The sequence below is a fragment of the Alexandromys fortis genome, unplaced genomic scaffold, assembly GCF_014885135.2.
Source record: "Alexandromys fortis isolate MF-2015 unplaced genomic scaffold, M_Fortis_MF-2015_v1.1 scaffold_70, whole genome shotgun sequence".
NCBI lineage: Eukaryota > Metazoa > Chordata > Mammalia > Rodentia > Cricetidae > Alexandromys > Alexandromys fortis.
This window is the reverse complement of record NW_026067955.1, coordinates 3009372-3029869: the sequence shown is the minus strand read 5'-3', so window position 1 is coordinate 3029869 and position 20498 is coordinate 3009372. Positions and strand designations below refer to the sequence as shown.

The 20498-nt window shown below is 48.7% G+C and overlaps 1 protein-coding gene across 1 annotated transcript in view; it reads left to right on the top strand.

Moving 5' to 3' along the window:
• Positions 1-11123, top strand: part of Thsd4 (thrombospondin type 1 domain containing 4) — a 572599-nt gene extending 561476 nt beyond the window's left edge. Inside the window, exons 16-18 of the mRNA XM_050151848.1 lie at positions 2340-2519; positions 3939-4083; positions 7488-11123. Coding sequence (XP_050007805.1) covers positions 2340-2519; positions 3939-4083; positions 7488-7630 — 468 coding nt within the window. The 3' untranslated portion in view covers positions 7631-11123. The remainder of the gene's footprint in view (positions 1-2339; positions 2520-3938; positions 4084-7487) is intronic.
• Positions 11124-20498: the final 9375 nt, after the last annotated feature.

The following is a 20498-nucleotide window of genomic DNA, read 5'->3' as shown; positions in this document are numbered from 1 at the left end:
AATATCACATAACCATAGCAACAACAGGGATGAGGAGACCCACCTGTAACCATAACAACAGTCAAGCAAGGATGGTGAGACCTACCTGTAATCACAGCACTCGAGGGTCTAAGGCGGGAAGATAGAGAATTCAAGGCCAGCCTAATCTATACATGATACTGTCTCAAAATAAAAAAAATGGTCATTAGGGTGTCCTAGGTGCACTTAATACAGTAGCCAATGGGAGAATATGAAAATGTAAAAATGGGGCTGGAGGGATATTTAGGAGAGGACTCATCAGTCAAAAGCACTGTTGTTCTTGCCAAGAGCTGAGTTCAGTTTCTTGTACACACATGGTGGATCACAACCATCATTCATCATTAACTCCAGTTCCAGGATCTGGTACCCTCATCTGGTTCTGTGAGTATCAGGCATTCATGTGGTACACATACATACATGCAGGTAAAACCCACATACACATAAATTAATACATGTATATCTGTGTATATATAGTCATATTCAGTTGGTAGAGAATTTGCCTAACATGCATGAAGCCCGAGGTTCAATCCTCAGCACTACACAAAATCAGACATGCTGTGGATGCCTGTATCCCAGGACTTGGGAAGTAGAGGCAGAAGGATCAGAAGTTCAAGATCATCCTTGGCTACATGTGTAGTTCGAAGCCAGCCTGAACTACATAACAGCCTATCTTGAAACGTGTGTGTGTGTACATATATATACACTTTGTAATGAATTGTTTTTATGGAGACAACATGGGAAAATGTTTTCTTTGATTTCCTTTAATGTTTTGATTGATAAAATCTATTAAATTCAGAAGATTCAGAGAGAATGGGTTGAAGTATTTCCAGTGCTAGTGTCGTGAGCGTCCCTGTCGGATGCCTGTGTAGCTGAACTCAGCTCCAGTCTCGTGGGATTCCTGACTTGGTGAGGTTTTCACCTCCCTGGGTCTGTTTCCTTGTCTTAAGACACAGAGGACAATGGCGCTCTCCTTGGGCTGTCAGGAGGGAGCCTACTTTTCCTGTAGCTGTAATAAACACTCTGCCCAAAACCAACCTGGGGAGGAGAGGGTTCCTTTCATCCATGCTTCTGGGTCACAGGCCACCATTGAAGGAAGTGGGGCATGGGCTCAAGCAGTAACTGAAGTAGAAACCTCAGAGGCCAGCTCTTTACTGGCTCCCTCAGATGCAGTCAGCTACCTTCTTAGTCCAGGGCCACCTGCCTAGAGATAGCACCTCCCACAGTGGGCTGGGCCCTCCTACATCAACTAAACTCAAGAAAATGCCCACGGGCCAATCTGATGGAGTTGTGCCAAGTTGACAGTCAAGGTTGGCTGTCACAGAGAGCTTAGGAATCAGGTCACACAAGGGCTGGCAGTGGGGAAGCACTTGGTCAAAATTAGATCTCTTCTCTCTGTGCTTATTGCTTTTACCTGGCAGGCGTGCCATGCCTTTGTCCCTAACCATGTGCCAAGAAGCCATGCTTATGGCCCGCATTCACCTAGCAGACATGGGACAGTAAACTGGATTGGAGCGGGTCTGCCAGCGTGTGTGACCCAAGGTTGTTCCTAAGTCCAGATCCCAACTGATCACCAGCTACAGCACTGCCCCCTGGGAAGACACTCAGCAGTGTAGTGGAAGACAGTGGGTGCTCCAGAGGGTGCCATGAGTGGTGGGACCGCTGTCTCCCCTGCAGACACCACCATCACTGCCCCCCAGGTCACTGTCACTCACAGGCAAAAGTGGATCCTTCCTTGGGTTGTCACTCCATGTCCTTGAGAACCCACTGGGGCCTGGGGCCTAGGTCCTGGCCCATCTTCTCTGACTCTTGCTGCTGCTGTGGTCCCAGAGACAGAGCAGCAATGCGAGTCAGGTATCAGTTGTACTGAGACGTTGTCCCAGCGCTGATACAGACCTATAGCAGTGTCTCCTCCTCATCTCTCTCCATTTTATTTTTTTAGACAAGTTCTCTCTCTAATCCTACAGCTCACTAGTTGTCTAACCTAGCTGACCAGCAAGACTCCAGGATTCTCCGTGTCTCTGCCTCCCAACACGCATTAAAGCATTAAAAGTCACTCCTGGCCTTTCCGTGGGTGCTGGGGATCTGAACTCGTGTCTTCTCAGTTGGGCAGCAAACATTTTACCCACTGAACTGTCCCTCCAGCCCCTATATTCCTCATCAGCAATGGACTTTACCAGGTCTGCGCCAACTTCTCTTCTTGTGTCCCCTGTCTTGCTCTTTTTCATGTGCCTCGGTGGAAGGATTGAGGACGTCCCTCCAGGAGCGTGGTTTTCTCCCCCTTTGCATGATTTGACATCCGTCTGTCTCTGCTTCTTCTCCAGTGTTCCGTTGAGTGTGGCAGTGGGACACAGCAGAGGGAGGTGATCTGTGTTAGGAAGAATGCAGACATCTTTGAAGTGCTAGACCCTTATGAGTGTTCATTCCTGGAGAAGCCTCCGAGCCAGCAGGCCTGCCACCTTAAGCCTTGTGGAGCTAAATGGTTTAGCACAGAATGGAGCATGGTAAGTCACCGTCATCCAGAGATGACTCCAGGCAGGGTCCCGGGCCCAACCCGAGAAGAGATGCTAGATCCCCTGTGGCATCTACTCTAGAAAGTCACAATGAGGGGTCCCTGTTCAGTTGGGGATCCCCGAAGCTTGCAGATTTGGGTTTCTACAGAGATGTGTTCATAATGCATGTGATTCTTGAGCTTTGGGGTGTATCTGTCGGTCTTGCTAGAAAAGACCAGTTCTGGACCCCTCCTGGCTAAGAAATGTGTGTGTGTGTTTAACAAGCAGGATGCACTTTGGGCTGCAGTTTGACAAACATTGCTGCAGAAAATAGTGGTTGAAGGCACTCAAAGAGAATGTTAAATGTACTACACTGTAAGCTAGCCCAGCAGCAAGGCCTGCAACCCACCCCTGGGGAGGTGGAGACAGGAGGATCCCCAGGACTCACAGTCAGCCAGGCTAGCTGAACAATGAGCTTCAAACTCAGTGAGAGATCCTGTCTCAAAAGTAAAGTGGAGAGCTAGGAACAGTGGTGGCACATGCCTTTGATCCCAGCACTTGGGAGGCAAACTCTGTGAGTTCAAGGACAGCCTGGTCTATATAGTGAATTCCAGGCCAGCCAAGGCTACACAGTGAGACCCTGTCTTGAAGAAAATTTGTTGTAATTTTTAAAAGTTAAAAATAAGCAAGCATAAGACAATGGAAGGGGGACCTGTGGGTTTAGATTTAGAATCATAAAAATATCAGTTAACTTCCAAGTATGACTGAGATGTGGATCCTGAGATTTTTATTATTGTTATTTTAAAATTTTTTGATTATTTTAATCTCATGTATATGAGTGTTTTGCCTCCATGTATGTCTGAGGACCACCTGTATGTAGCACCCACAGCAGAGGCCATCAGATCTCCTGGGACCGGAGTTACCAGTGTTTGTGAGCTGCCATGTGGGTGCTGGGAACTGAACGCAGGTCCTCTGGAAGAACAGCCAGTGCTCTTAACCCCTGAGCCATCTCTCCAGCAGCACCACCACCGCCCGGCCAGAAATCTGTTTTTAAAATAGATAAAATTCACCAAGATTTTTTAAAATGGGACTAGAATCACTAAATATATAGATTTGAAAATAATAAGATGCATCTGTGGGATGTGTTCCAGGCTCCTTTTTTGGAGCCATAAATTAGAATATTATGGGCGTTGTGACAGGAGTCCAGAATTCCCTCAGAACACCTCAAGGAGTGGGCGTGGGAGGGAGACAGATAGGGCAAGGAGTCCGACCTGCTGGGTTCTGAAACTGGTCAGCCAGCTTGCAGGGGTGTGTTTTAGTGCTCAATTTCCCTTTTTGGAGATGCTTGCATTTCCCCCTGATATTCCACTCTGGCGTGACGATTCAACAGCCTGCTGAGAAACTGATATTGTCCCTCTTTTTGCCACACAGTGCTCCAAGAGCTGTCAGGGCGGATTCCGGGTCCGGGAAGTGCGGTGTCTGTCAGATGACATGACCCCCGGTAGCCTCTGCGACCCCCAGTTGAAACCAGAAGAGAGAGAATCCTGTAACCCTCAGGACTGTGTCCCTGAAGTTGGTGAGTTTGGGGTTCCCATCTGGGAGAAAAGAGAAAGAGGCCCCCTCTAGCTCTATCAAGTTATCCAGTGTAAAAATGGCTTAGCCAGTTCTTTCTGTGACCTTGTGCACAGCCATGGCGGAGGTCCTGGGGTACTTGGGATATTAATAATTTCACACTACAACCCACTGGGATTTCCTCGGAGTTTCATAATGCGAGCTCTTGGCCTTGACATTTTAGCAGCTTTATCTTTGGCAGAGTCATTTTGAGACACATCAGAGGTCATCAAAGTTTTGTTTATATACTCCATTTTGTTAATCTTATAATTTCCTTTTCTCCCCCATTATTGGGTTTTATATTGGAAGTGATATACACCTGCCCCCTTGGAAAGATACCATAGCTAAATCTAGAAGACCAAACCAGAGCGGTTTTTGAAGAAAAATCAGCTGGGACTCAGTGTCAGAAAGCTTGCCTGCCACGCATAAAGCCCTGGGCTCGATCCCAGCACCACAGAAACCAGGTGTGGTGGCAATACCTGTGGTTCCAGTCCTCCAGGGTAGAGGCAGGGGAATCAGAAGATCAGGGTCATCATCTCCTGCTACCAAGTTCAAGGCACACATAAAACCCTGTTTCAGTCGGGAGGCAGAGGCAGGTGGATCTCTGTGAGTTCAAGACCAGCCTGGTCTACAAGAGCTAGTTCCAGGACAGGCTCCAAAGCCACAGAGAAACCCTGTCTTGAAAAACAAAAACAAACAAACAAACAAAAAAACCCTGTTTCAGAAACAAAACCCCTCTCATATCTTGTCAGTGAGAGACCTTTGACATGCATGTTCTGACTGAGATATGGGCTACATTCATGTCCTGGCTGAGATGCGGGCTACACACACGGACTGGTTATGGCAGCCATGCCTTGCCTTGAAACCTACACAGTCCATTCCAAGGATATGGCCGTATTCACCGTCTTTAATTACCCATGTGTGTGCCTGACACAACTTTCCTTTTTGATATTGTATTTTGTAAAAATCAATGCAAGGAACATTGATGATCCGAATTTAAATCACTTCAAGTATGTGGTGTTGCCAAGGCCAACAGATAAATAGCTTGGGTACATGGCCCAGCCAAGGATCTATCCAGATTTCTTCTGAGCCCTCCTGCCTGCAGTCCTCTCTACTGATCATAACTCACTTTCCTAAGATGTGCTTCAAGTGTTTTCCCACATCTCGCATTCCGTTTTTCTGTATTTACTTTAAGGCAGAGCCTCTCTGGCCTGTGCCTGGCTGTGTAGGCTAGGCTGGCCATCCAGCAGACTTCCGAGATCCACATGGCTCATCCTCCCGGCACAGGGATTACAGGCATGCACTACATACCCAGTTCTTCCATGTGAGTCCTGGGTATTAAACCCAGGTCCTCAGGTTTGCACAGTAACCACCAGCTCCTCAGCACTCAAGTGATGGTAATCAAAATCCATACAGGATTTTTTTAATTGGATATATCGAATATGGGTTGGATATATCAAATTATTTATAAGGAAAAATTTCTTAAGCAAAAACCCCAGAGCACAAACCACAAGGGAAATACTAGAATTCCAATAACGTTAAAATGTCAAGTGTCTGCTTATCGCGTGACCTCATAAGCAAAGCGCTAGGAAGAGCTATGAGCCAGAGAAGATACTTGCAACACAGGAACCAATAAAGATTTGGACCCACTGCATAGAAAGACCTTTCTGAGTCCAAAAGCAAAAAGAGAGCTGCCCCCAGCAAAGGGACCCTGAGCGGCAACACCACTGCAGTGTGCTCCACCTCTCCCCGGGATTCTAGACAGAAGAAAATACAGGACGGGGCCAGGACAGTTCTGCTGATCCGGGGGTGCAATTCTGAATGTAGGGTGCTTGCCTAACATGCACAGCATCCTGGGATTGATCTCCAGCACAGCATAAACCAGCTGTGGTGGCACACACCTGGGATCATCCCCAGACATTGGAGCCAGAGGCAGGAGGATCAGGAGGTCACTGTCACCCTCCAGTACTAGGGCCAGCTGAGGCTGCATGAGACCCCATCTTCTTCTCATCCCCCTGTCAAAAAAAAATGGAATTCTGCTGTTCTGCCAAGAGAACTACAAATAGCTTCACATAGTTTGGAAGGCAGCCATCACATCTAGTAAGACTGTATGTGTCTTAAAACCCGGAAAGAAGACTTTCAAAAATGCTTAAACGATCATTATTTATAATTGGAAAAAATGGAAACAATGTCTATCAATGGATAAAAAATATTTACATGGATACATCCTCCCCAGTAATAAAAATGAACGCACAAATTCACTGTCAAACAAGTGGCCAGGAACTATGTGTAAAGTCTACAGTTTCTAGAGGCCACACAGCAGCTAAGGACACCGTCGCGCACAGCTCAAGTATGAGGAAAGGTTCGGAAGCTGGGGATGTGGCTCCGTGGGGAAATGCCTGCTGCACAAGCGTGAGGACCAGAGTTCAGATCCCCAGCGCCTACATGAGTGCTGGGTGCAGTGGCACGTGCCTGTCACCCCAGCTCTGGTGAAGTAGAGATGGAAGGCTCCCTGAGGCCTGCTGGCCACCCTGTCTAGCCAGTCGGTGAGGTCCTGGCTCAATGACCAGATCACTAGGTGAAGACCATACCCATGAATAGCCAAGGAACTGCACGTGGGTGTTCTTGGTGGCTGGGGAAGGTGCTGTAGCTACTGTAAATTGCCTGTGCTCTGGCAAATAACCCCACACCGATGCCCACGCAAGCAGCACCAGTTAAACTTATTTTAACAAGACTTAAAAATGGGCCAATTTCAGGTACTCTCCATGACCATTTTCTACTTTCTCCTTACAATTTATGGGGAAAACCCTCAAAACCAGCGTTCACCATCCCGCTGCCACTCTTCATCATGATTGCTACTTTATTATCATTTGTTTGAGACAGCATCTCAGTCTGCTGCCCTAGCTGGCCTCGAACTCCTGGTCCTCCTGCTTCAGCCTCCCAAGTGCAGGGATTACAGACATGCCCACTGTCCTTGGATATTCTTGAACACATATTCCATCTCTCTTTCTCTCTCTGAAGGGAAGCAAAAATCATCAGATATCTTCTTCAGTTGCTCTTCAACTTATTTTTCCTTTATTATTTTTTGACAAGCTCATATACATGTGCATTATGTGGGGGTCACATTTTCACCTCCTCATCATCCCCTCTCACCCCTTTCCCACTTCTGCTGAGCCCTAACAAGTCCCCTCCTGGACATCCCTGACATCCTACTCTGGTCTCCGCATGTGCTCACTCAAGGCTCCCAGACACATAGGACCCAGAGGAAGCTCTGTGCCCCCCCACACACACACGCCCTTTCTCTTCTCTTCCCACTGGTCCTGGCTGCCTCTAGGGCTCAGGAGTTTCTTCTGTTCTCTTCCACCATAGATGAAAACTGCAAGGACAAGTACTACAACTGCAATGTGGTGGTCCAGGCGCGTCTCTGTGTCTACAACTACTACAAGACCGCCTGCTGTGCCTCCTGCACCCGCGTGGCCAACAGGCACACAGGCTTCCTGGGAAGTCGATAACGCTCCTGCTCCCCCGCGGCTGCAAGCAGTGCACCTGGCTGGCTGGTGCTCCGCCAGGGACCCCCACTCTCACCTTCATAAAGTGTACCACCTGGTACCCAGGATGCTAGAACGCCCTTTGAGCATCACTCTGTCCTGATGACGCCCTTCCTTAGGAACTGGCACCTGCTAATGGGGCCTACTGAAAACCAAGCAGTCACATGCATGCGGCTCTCATCCCAACTTCAGGCTTGCTGTCGTCCAGGTCAGCCACTGGACCACTGACCCGGCACAGCCTCCTTCCTGGTGCTACTGGCCTGTCCAGAATTAGCACCCCTTTGGAAAGTCAAGAGAGGAGAGCACCCCATCCTACGTCACCAACAAACCTTACTGAGACCTGTGCATCCCTGTTACCTCAGCCAGCCGTGCCTGTCACCATTCTTAAGGACAATAGACTGTTTCCCACCTCAGGACAGAGGTATCCCACAGCAGAGTGCTCTCTTGTTTAGCAGGTACATACATTCTCAGACCTTAGCTCACTGGAGGCCATAGTGTCCCAGAACGGGAAGCAGGGGTTGAATAAGTGCTCCTACTTGACAAGGAATGAGGCTCAACTCAGATAACTGAGCTGGCCATTTTGTGCCAAGGCTGAGTGCCTACCTCAGATGCCTGAGCATAACCTCACCCCACAGCGCCTCCAGTGGCCAACCTGGGGCCTGTCCACTGGCCTTATAGTCTGAAGAATGACCGGGGCTTCCTATCGGACCAGGGGTCAAGTTGTATTTTATGAATGGAGCCCAAGCTTCTGAAGCCCTTCCTCTTCCCCCAAGTGCTCTGTCCCCAAGTGCTGCCTCACCCGAGTATTTAGTCCTTTGAAGATGTCTGCACCCCTGTTCCCCTTCCCTAGGTCGCAGCTCCTGCTGACAGGACTCTGTGGTGTTTGCTAAGTTCCATCCTCAACAGAACTTTCCCACAAGACAAAAAAAAGCCACAGGGAGAGCAAGAATGTGGCCAGGGGTTTTCTGGGGCACTCTGGAGCTGGAACAAATTCCCAAATCCCACAAGCTTTAGTTCCGCCCTCTCTCCTGGGTTCTCTGTGGCCTACCCCCTGCTGGAAAGCCAAGCCAATAGTCCCAGGAAATCTCCACGTTGCAATAGGAGGAGTCTGATTTGGGCCTTGTGGGTTGATTAAAGGGTTTCTTGCTGGTAGTCTCACATCCTCCCTACTCTCCCTCTCCCCTCCTCTCCCCTCCCCTCCCCTCTTCCCCTGTGACTCATGACTCTTACTTCCCACAAGACTTGACCATCAAGATCAGTTTTAATGATGCGGGTCTTGGAGAAGGAACTCTGAAATCCTTCCCACCTTCACTGACACACTTTAGCTGACTGTAATTCCAGAGGCCCCAGGCCTGAAGGGACTCAGTGCATATTGAAAGGTGAACCATCTCTGGAGATTGGGGGAGACAATTAAGAGGAACATTCTTTTCTTAAAACTTGCAAAATTACAGAAATTGTCTTGTTTCGGGTCCTGGGCATGTTTCTCTTAAAGCGGGTACGTACCTTATCACAGGGTCTCTCCATGCGCTCATTACCCGCCCCAGCCAGCGTGGCAATCACTCCCAGCCATGGGGCTAATGTCGCCTGTCTGGTCTGACACACTCTGTCAGGATCACTGACTTTGGCTTTCTGTGAGTATCTCCAGCATCTCTCTCTGCTTGGGAAGCTGGGCACTGAGTCCTTCCGCAGCTCCGCCTCTCCTCGTGTTCCTATGGCATGTAGACACACAGCCCGGCAGAGACTGTGCCAACCATGCTAAATACCAGGAGAAGCCGTTGCACACACAGTTTCTGTCCAGTTTCCTCCCTGTTTCTCTCACTGCATGCTTTCGCCTGTCCCAGGAACCTTTCCTTCATACAGCCATTGTCACCTTGCTGGACAAGCCAGTCACCTGAAGAATTCACTGGAAGGTGTTCGTGTGCATGCCAGAGGGTAAGGCCTGAAAGATCTGTTGGTTAAAGCAAAGCCTGACATTAGCTCCCAGGAAGGAAAATGTACTAGCATCTGAAGCCACCCAGTGTCAGGCTAACAGGGAATAAAGGCCTTCTCTGTGGAGAGTGGACCTCTTGGTCCTTCCAGCTCGCAAATTCTCAGGGCTGGGCTGGGTTGACAATGGCTTTGTCTATCCTGTGTCTCAGACATCACCTCAGAGTTCTTCTAGGAAGGACAGTGATCCCCCTGTAGAGTGGGGGGGGGGGATCAGAGCAAAGGGGGCAGGCCCTGTCTTCAGGCAAAGAAAAGAAACACCTCTCCTGAGTTCAGAGGAATTTTCCAGAAAAATGAGCTGTCCTCGGGAGGTCAGTCCCCTTTAAAAAGTCATGCATTTCTAGAATGGGGTTGATAAACCTCTTTGTTGTAGAAGGCCAATCTTGCCACTATGTCCTGGTTTCTTCCATCGTCTGCATGGCTTTCACCCTTCCGTAGTGTGTGCAGCAGGGCCCTGGGGATCCCCCGTGATCACCAGGGAGGGGACACCAGTGCCTGCAGATGATCCTTTATCTGCCATCCCCTTCTCTTCATTGACTGTGACGTGGACTTGAAACATATTACAACACTGATTTCCTGCCCTCAGCCCCATGTGCCAGAGGCCACATCCCTAGCTCTGAGTGAAAAACTAGGTAAATTAAAGCTTCTGTGTAGTCTTTCTCAACAAAAATCAGCAAAGCCCCAAGTTAAAAGTCTGTGCTGATTGTCTTCCACTCACTGGAAGAAGAACCTTCCTTGCAGCCCCTGTGTAATCTATTTCGGTTCACCTTCCAGGGACTGCAGGAAATATGCTACCCGACCACTAGAGGGAGCAGTCCTCTGCTCGTAAACCATGCTCACCCTATTAAGAAGCCAGAGGATCTCTCAGCATCTCTCAGTGGCTCAGGGAGGGAGTTCTCATAACTGCCCCCAGCTGCTCCTTTGCATTACTTCTTCTCAGCCCAGGATTTCTGTGTTTTTCTTTCTGCCTTGCTTTTAGTACGCTCCAGCTGTTTGTTCTCTAAGCGTTTACACCCAACACTCTCTCTGTAAAGGTAGATTTCTAGAGGGCTGGAAAATGGAAGAGGCTCGCTCAACTTGTTGTGTGGTGTGAAGAACTCTAGATATTGCTAACACCTGCCCAAGATAGTCTCCTCATCTTATTAATAACTGTCTTAGAGTTGGCATATTAGTTTTCCCATGTGAGGAACAAAATGAAAGACTACATTGCAACAGGGTGATGATCTGCCAGCCCTGCAGGGGGAGACCAGCGTCTGATCCTTGACAGATGAACATTGTGTGTGTAGCCTGGTTGTCTTAGCAGAAGACTGGCCGATGCCCTGGCCATGGAGAGCCAAGAGCCAGAGCAAGAAGAGTCTAAAAGATTTATAAAGGAAATTAAAAAATAAAATAAAATAAAAAGTAAAGAGAAAGCCCAGACCTCAACAGTTCCCTGGAAAGCGGCTAAAGTCCTACCTTTGGATTAAAAGAATAACTGCTCAGTCGAAAAATGGCAGAAAGGGAAGAATTTCAGCTAAGATCAATGTGAGTCAGGAAAGTGGGGAGGAAGCACCAAGATATAACTGACCCCGGGACTAGCAAGTTAGCGCAATTGACAAAGTGCTGGGACAAAGACTGAGCCCAGGTCTCAGAACCCATATGCAAAAAGCCAGGTGTGATGGACTCACTTGTAATCCCAGCATGGGAGAGGCAGAGACAGGTGGATCCCTGGGGCTCAGCAGCTAGCCAGCCCAACCTACTGGGCAAGCTCCAGGCCAGTGAGAGACCGTGTCTCAAAAAACATTGTGGGTGACACCTGAAGCCCAACAGTTGATGCCCTCTGACCTCCACATGCACACACATACATGTATCTATATATGCCATGCCACTAGCCACCAAGGCCACAGAGGAAACATAGATAGGAGTCATGGTCCCTGTGTCTGTAGGAAGACTACCGCTCCTATGTAACATTCAGTTGTGGTTTTCAATCCTGACAAAGAGGACAGACTCTTAGAGACAGTGTGGTGGACTTCTGAGGTGTGACATCGCAGAAGAGACACCACAAGAACCCTCAGTGGAACAAAATAGCAAACTTCTGCAAGCTGATGTAGATCTACGGAGGCGAGGCTGTTGGGAACAGTCACCCCTTAGGGGTGGAGGCTGAGACAGGACAAGTGTCAGGATGTGGGAAGGTATCCAGATATCTTTCTCGGCAACTTGCTGCTCAAGGTCACCTCCAAGTCCAGGGTTTCGTGGCTCTCCAAGTGGCACAGCTCTGGGTGGCGCACCTGCTTAAAGACAGCAAGTGACAGCTGCTACCACCTTGTCACCATCTGAAACCCATTTGTCCCCTTCCTGTGAACAGCATGTGACCTCCTATGGCAGCCACTGGCAACCTAGTCAGAGCCATCTCCACGTCTGCTTCACAAAGGGGCACGGGGACATGGGGGTCAGCTAACTGCCTACCTGAGGTCATGTACCTCTATGGAGGCCGCTTTGACTAGTCTGGGCCACTCACTGCCAGTCTCTTTTGTAAAAACATCTTTCCTTGCTGACAAAGAGTAACCCTCAACCCCAAACCATCCTTTATGTCTGGATCCTTGTTCTGGTGGGATACCCATCATGTTGTGGATGGGTAACCCCAAGAATGTGGAAGCTCCCCGCCTCCTGAGAGGATGAGCCCCTGGCCTGAGTGAGAGACAAATCCATTCTGTCACACCCACTAACTCTCCCCTTCCTGCTCCCCAGCCCCCCAACATCCACCCGACAGGATATACTTTGCTATAACTTATTATTATGTTCTCTGTAAATACAAGATGTTTATAGGAAAAGTGTATTCTGAACTATATCTGCAGAGTGGCTCGTGACACCAAAGTAGTTCTGTTTATTTAGAATATGTTCATTGTTAAAGGGACCCAATAGGTATTTATTTACATATGCCATCCATATTTTCATAAAATCATTTGATCATACTAACCCAGCCTCCTGGTATATGGCTGCACCACAGTGTCTTATTCTATCTAAGTCAATCCTGATAGTCATTTAGTACAGTGATTGGCCAAACTTTTGGAAGTTTAAGATCAGATATAACTGACCCTGCTTTTGACATATTCAGGGGTTCCTCCGCCAGTATTGTGCCTAAGATTGCCACCTTTCTGTCTTAAATATTCTGTTTTTTTTTTTTTTTTCATATAATCTGCCCTTTCCTCACACCCAAACACTCGGAGAAGGGCAGGCGGCTTGTGTTTCTCTTTCCTTCTCAGTGTGGCCCCCTATTAGCTTCACCGGCCTCATGCCTCAGGTCAGAGCTGTGGACAACCTGGGCTGAAGGGGCTGTGAGAGGCTTGGGGACTTGTGGCAGCCTCTCAGCTCTGATGACAACCCCAGGGTCCCTGTTGGGGGCTCCTGGGGCCAGGGCCTCAAGGCTAACCTGTGGACTGCAGAGCCGGGAGCGAGAAGCCCACTGGGGAACTGAGGACACCACCAGTCTGTGTCTCCTTTACAGTGTTAAATTATTATGGAAGGAGGAGACGAGCAGAAGGTGAATTATATGAGCAAATGTGGGCTGTTTTCAGCACTATTTTGTGTACAACTAATTTATTTTTATTGTAAAAAACACAATAAACTGGGTAAATAGTTAACATCTTTGTGTTCTTGTTTCAGTCACTGTTCCATTGCTGTGAAGAGACACTGCGACCCAGGCAACTCTTAGAAAGGAAAACACTGAGTTGGGGACTTGCTTGTTGTTTTAGAGGCTTAGTACTGTATTATCATGACGGCAGGCGTGGCGCTGGAACAGTAGCTGAGAGTTTTACCTCCTGATCTGAAGGAAGAGGGGAGGCGAGAGGGGACAGGGAGAGAGGGAGAAAAATAGAGAGAGACTTACTGGGCCTGGCTTGGGCCTTTGAAATCTCAAAGCCCGCCCCCAGTGACACACCTCCTCCGACAAGGCCACACCTCCTGATCCTTCTCAGACAGTGCCAGTCCTTGCTGACTAAGCATTCAAATGCATGCGTCTGTGGGGCCATTCTTATTCACACCACCACATTGATATTGTTCACACCTGTGTGCTGCTGACCTCAGGTAAAGCACTGAGACACCAGAGCAGTACCACTCAAGTCTAACTTGGTGATCCAGCGAGATTCCTATAGAGCACGGGCAACCTATGAGTGGTTACGCCACTGGAGAAAATGGCTCTGATCACCAGCAATGGCTGTCTCTCCCCAGCCGGGGAACTTGGTGAGCACTTCCTGCTCCAGGACAGATGCTAATGGGAACAATCTTGTGTAGAGCTCCCATGGATAATCACCACTTCCTTGACTCCCCCCAAAAGAAGAATGAGCCCTGTTGGGGGCCTTGGTAGATTAGGTCCTTTTCTGTCACTGAGGCAATGAATGCTATGACCAAGGCTGGCCAAGAGCAGATTTGGGGTGTATGGTTCCAGAGGGCTAAGAGTCCATCATGACAAGGCAGCAAGCCACAGGCATGGTGGCAGGAGAAGGAAGCTGAGGGACCACAGCTTTAACTGCAAGCAGGAAGCAGAGAAAATAAACTGGAAATAGTGAGGGGCTTTAAATTCTCAAAGCCCGCCTCCAATGACGTACTTCCTCCGGCGGGGCCACACCTCCAAAAGGGCACCAAGCACTGAGAACAAAGCGATTAAATGGGAATGGGGCATTCTCATCCCAGCTGCCACCATTGGTGTCTCAGACCTTTGCCTCGGGTACCATTTGGGAGAAAGCCAATCCGAGAACCCAATCCGCAAGCCTCGCATAAAGGAGCCTCTGACTCCAGGTTTCTACAGGACATTTCCTTGGCAGTGAGAGTAGAGATGGGAACAGAGGAAATAGGTGTGGACCATCTATCTGCCAGGACTGCGATCTTTCCGTAACCTCCCCCAAAGTGGTTACACTCCAGAAAAGCTGTGAGTGGAACCCCAGCTCCCCTTGAGCTGGCTTCACCTCGCTCTCTACTTGACAAAATTATTCCAGTCATCTTGATTCCTGATGAAACAGACCATGACAACTGGCAACCGTCCTTGGCGAAGGCTGTTAGGAAGTACCCCGAGCTCCGTCCTGACTCTACCCCACTGCCACTTCATCGGTACCCCTTGGAAACTGATTTGTCTTAAGTTGCTACCTCCTTCCCCTTACATTCATCTTTGCCTGCTGGAAACTTCCCTTACACTTAATTCTCTTCCAAATTCACTTAATGTAAAATCCTTATGATGCTCACGTCAGGTACACTGCTAAGTGGTAACTTCAGCTTTCCTTGTGTGGCACAGTCTTTACACACAAACTTCATTTACTCTTCAGTCAGGACTCCACGAGACAACAGGCAGAACGCTGACACCACTCTTTTTCCTGATGCTAAGGCTCAAACCTGGGCCGTGGGCACAGCCGTGTGTGGCACGCGCTCTACACTGAGCTGTACGTCCAGACCGGAACACTCCGCCATCTTCCCCTCACCGCAAACCCAGTCCTGCAGATCGGAAGCTGCAGGATCTCCGTGCCACAGCCCTGTGCAGTCGGGGTCCTGTGCAAGATCACTGTTCCCTCAGACAGCACAAACCTCAAGACAGGAGCGTCAGAGCTTCCACCCCTCCCTTGGGGCCACATACACACACAACCACACACACCTGGCTTCTACAGAGAACAGCCTGTCTCGTGGGCTCTGCATTTTCTCACAGCTGAGATGGGTGAGGTCACACAGGTGGATTTCATGTTGGCTGTGTGTGGTACTGGGGCATCCACACCTCCTGGGCAAACTCTCTACATCGAGTCGCTCTCCAACCCTGCACCCCAGCCCTGCACTGCGTCTCTGCAGGTCTCCTCCCAGCCCCGGGATTGGGAAGCTGTGCTCTCCCGACGCATTCTCCGCCTGTTAGCAACTTCCCTTTAGCACTCAGAAGCTCCCTGATGTCTGGACACATCTTACTCTATTTTACAGTTGGGAGAGTCAGGTTCATCCAGGTCAGGATTCGTGGTCTCACAGGCTATGCCTGCCGAGACATCAAATCTAGGTCTGTCCAGCTTCAAAGCCTGTACTCCACCTGACTACCTGTTCCGGAAGAATCACGCAAATCTCCCTGTGGGCCTGAAATGAGGCCAGAACCCACTTCCTGCTACTGTTGATCATGGTGAATGCTGCTGGTAGTGGAAGCCTTGCTCAGACTGCCCGCTCTGGAAAGGTAAGAACCTAGGACAATGGGTGGCATCCTGCTATGACACCCCACCACCATCTGCTTCCAGGGAAAAGGCTTCAGTGAGCCACCTCTACCTCCAACTCCGTGTCATAGGTAGAGCCTAAAGTTGGTTTTCTACATCTGAGCATGGTGATATAGGCTTCAAGTCTGAACGTTTAGGAGGTGGGGGGGACACAGTTATGAGTTTAAGGTCATCCTTCAAGGTCATCCTCTGCTACACAGGGAGTTGAAGGCCTAAACCTGTTCAAAAAAAAGTTTCTAAGGCCAAGGTCACTTCTGTTTAGAGGCTATGTAGGGGTGGAGGGGACAGGTACAGTGGGGTACAAGGAGTTAAATTTGTTTGAACTGAATGTCAACATCCTCATCCTCTCACCCGGACCACAGGGCTCCTGGCTGTCTCCTCCTGCATCTGAGTCCAGATGCGCTTATCTTTACCCAGGGACTCCCTGGGCTCAGCACCCACAGTTGGCCAACACCCCCATTTGCTTTAGCTGTTGAGCTGCTATTCAGTCCAACACCATCATTCATGTCAGAAGCAAAGCAGAAGCACAACGTATGGGCACTGACCGAGTTTGTTACTATATGCAGGCCCGGAAACCACTTGTTTCATACTGTTGCTTTCGACCTCCAAGATGCAGCAACAATGGCGTCTGCATGGAGTTGTTAGCAGTGTTGCTAGTTCGCTTCCATTGTGAAGCTGTATCTCTGTTTGCCTGGCCATTTCCTCTGAGTTCGGTACATGAAAGAAAGGTCACCCTTCTACTCAGTCTCAAACGTTAGATTATTCATTCCGCCAAGGCCAAGATGGTTTCACTGGCCTCTGACAGCTGCATGTGGCTGGAATAACAGCAGCTTGAAGAATTCAAAGGGCCCAACCTCAGTCCGTCAGGAAGGGCTTGGCTGCAGCACGGGCCTGGGACACAAGCAAGGCAGCCAGTCACCACCAGAGCTCTCCAGGATCCTGCTAGCCTCCTCCATGGGGTCCCCACAGCTTGCTCCAGCCTGGATATGGAAACCTGTAAGATTTCACCACTTTTTGTTGTTGTTGTTTTGATGGGGGCAATTAGTAATGTGAACTTGCTTCTTAAAAAAAAAAAAAAAAGAAAAGAAACACCTCCATTGTAAACCGGGTAGTGGTGGTGCACACCTTTAATCCCAGCACTCAGAGGTAGAGGCAGGTGGACTTCTGAGTTCAAGGCCAGCCTGGTTTACAAAGCAAGTTTCAAGACAGTCACGGTTGTCTCAAAAAACAAAAACCTATCAGGACAGACAACCCTGTCTCAAAAACAAACGAACAAGAACAACAAAAAATCCACTGTGCCCCACATAGTTGGGTTTGTTGTGTTTTCATTATTGTTCAATTCTTCAAGCCAGGTCACTAAGTCTGGCTGTGACCACACCGTGGGAAAGCAGCAGGCAGTTCTGTGTCCAGAATGTTCCCTGGCCCCTGGCTCAGCAGCTCCCCTCTTGCAGGACATTTCTCCCCAAGTGCTCTGAATCTGCAGCTTCCCCTCTGCACCGGCTCCAGGCCTCAGGCTTCCCGACTCACTCATCTTCCCCAGAGGTCAGCCCACCACCTCCGGAAGTCGGCCCATCGGCCTTCTCCCTCCTCCAGTCAGTCGCAGTCAGAGGGTGGTTGAGGCAGGCTGTGAATGCTTACCCTGCCATGTTTATCCTTTTCCAACAGAGAGGACCCCTCACCAAGCCTTGATGCTGACCTCTGTGTGTCAACGACCTCTTGCGAACACTAAATTGTCCAGGTTTGAGCTAGCAGTTTCCGAGTTTGAATTCAGTAACTGTCCTTCCTACTCATTGCTCCCTGAATCCCAGTAAAGGATCCTTCAGGTAGTTAATCTGGATGCAGAAAACCTAAGATCTAGCCAAAAATCTGCCTCCAGCCATCGTGACAGGTCATCTCGATTCTTGTGGGAACGCAAACAGCTTTGTTTTTAGAGAATACTATCATATTTGATGCTAATGTGCCAGTCTTTGGTTTGGCTCAACATATCCAAATCCCTTCCATTCAACCCCGATCTCCTGGCTTTGAATGACGGCAGTGTGTCAGAACAAAGCCAGCCGGTGTTCTTAAGGGATGTTGCCATTACCTCGGTGGGAATCTTTCGCTTTAATGGAGGAAACCAAACTGGAGACCCTGGAAACTTTGCCACAGTTCGGCACTAAGAGTTCGAACCTCTGCCTGAAGTGCCGACTTGTGTATTGATGAAGTTTCTATAGTTTCGAATGTCAGTAAATACACTAGAACTCAGAAATGAAACTCCATGGAGGCAAAGCCATTGTTATTGGATAGTGCTGCCATCTTGTGGTTATTTTGTGTATTGCGGGTGGGTCAAATGAAGTGCAGTGTGCTGCAGTAGGCCGGGTTTAGGCACTTTTGATCCAATGTAAGCAGGAAAAGGGTTAGAGTCTCTGGAGTCCCGAATAGACAAGATGAAGGGCCTCAGACCGGGCCCCCCAGTGGTACTTCCCCCTCCTGCCAGGAGGGGGCACGAGTGCGCAGACTTGCCAATGCTAGCTGAAGTGGTGCTGACATCTTCTGGTGAGCCAAAACCAAGTGGTCAGAAAGAACCCAGGACAGAGTGGTCAAAGGAGCCAAGAATAAATGATCAAAAGAAACCATCACCACATTAACCACGTGGTTCGCTCCTGTGTGTAGATACATCTTACAGTAGTTTTTTATAATATCAAATTTGTCACAAGTAAAATTATAGATAATAGAGGGTGAGACCTGAGGACCCGTCGAGTTTAAATGTTGCCGGCTTAGGCGTTCTTTTCTTTTGTCCTTTTTGGGCACGCTCAGAATTGAGCCTGAAATTTGTGCACACTGCACGAGAGCCTCTACCACAGAGCAGTACCCCGGTCCTCATTAATTTACTTTTTAAAACAATTTTTAAAAAAAATCTTAAGCCAAGCGGTGGTGGCGCACGCCTTTAATCCCAGCACTCAGAAGGCAGAGGCAGGCGGATCTCTGTGAGTTCAAAGCCAGCCTGGTCTAGAGTGAATTCCAAGACAGTTAGAGTTACACAGAGAAACCCTGTCTCAAAAAAATAAAATAAAATAAATAAAAAATAATTTTTTAGATTCCTCTGTCTGGTAAGGTGGCTCAGCAGGTGATGGTGCTTGCCACCAATCACAGCACTAGAGCTCCATCCCTGCAGTGGGAGAAGAGAACTGGCTTCTGAAAGCTGTCCTCCAACTGTGTAAACACGCATACAATAATAATAATGATTGATCATTTTCTCCTGTTTTGTTGGAAGTTTCAGAAGCAAATCTGAACTCTGCAGGGCAGGCCTCTAGCAGCATTGGCTATTTTATTCAACATAAGCCATGATGCGACTGTCACAGCTAACTAAGCTAACAACTCCTTATGTGGTTCTGTTGGGTTTGTTGTTGCTGTTTCCTGAAAGGAGCTCTCTGTGTAGCCCTGGCTATCCTGGAACTCACTATGTAGTAGACCAGGCTGGCCTTGAACTCCACCAGTGATCCGCCTGCCTCTGCCTCCCGAGTGCTGGGATTAAAGGTATGCGCCACCACAGCCTCCTTACGTGTTTTGATTGTTTCTGTTTTAAATGTTTTATTTTCAAAATAATCGCAAGCTTCCAAAAGCATTGTTTTGGTGTCTTATGCAGGAGTTTAGTCTTAGAACAAAATAGTCACAGTTTAAATTTAAAATAGTCTGTCGAAAATATAGTTCATTTACCAAAGAAATAGAAAAAAAATAATAAGACTAATGCTAAATTTGACAATAAACAGACTAATATGCTTAAATAGATTTAATGCCCACCAGCGTGCCTTGGGCTTTTTGTGATATAGTTTGTGACTTGCTGTCTCCTTCACCCCACACACGACCCTTTTCAGCACCTCAGAAACCTGCCATGCTTGGACTAGGGTTGTAGCTCAGGACAGAGGGTGTGCCCAGCATGCCTGAGGCCCTGGGGTTCAATGCTTAGGATCACAAAAGAAATCAGGGTCGAGGGACGGCGGCGGGCGGAAACCGACGCACGGACGGCGGCGGGCGGAAACCGACGCACGGTGGGCGACGCAGCTGGCGCGGGCCGGACCGGCGGGTACTGACACAGTGGCAGACAACGCAGGCGGCAGGGACCAGCGCAACACTGAGAGCAGATCGCCCCAGGACAATTTAATCAAAGAGGTAGGCCTTTGGTTGGCGAGGTCCCTGGAATACAGGGAACCTGGTTCTTTTCCTGAAGACCCGTCTGAGGGGTGAGAGGGATCTTGGCCCCTGGCAGAAGCCAGGAAACAGAACGAGGGCATTTTGCAAGAGGAGCCTCTTTCAGCAGGGAAACCTGATCTGGTTTTAAAAGACCAATTAGAGAGCATCAATAAGAGGAGATGGGCAGGCGCCAAGGCAAAAATTCACCCAATAACCTGAAAAACAATATGAAAGCACCAGAACCCAATGATCTTACAATAGAAGGTCTTGAGCACCCAAACACAGAAGAAGTGGAAAAAATCGACTTTATGAAAGCAATAGAGTCCCTTAAACAATATGTAAAAAACACCTTTATAGAAATGGATGAGAAGTATAACAAAAAGTTTGAAGAATTGAGTAAATACCTACATGAGACCCACAAACAGGTTCAAGAATTGAAAACTGAAATGGAAGCAAAGAAGAAAACACAA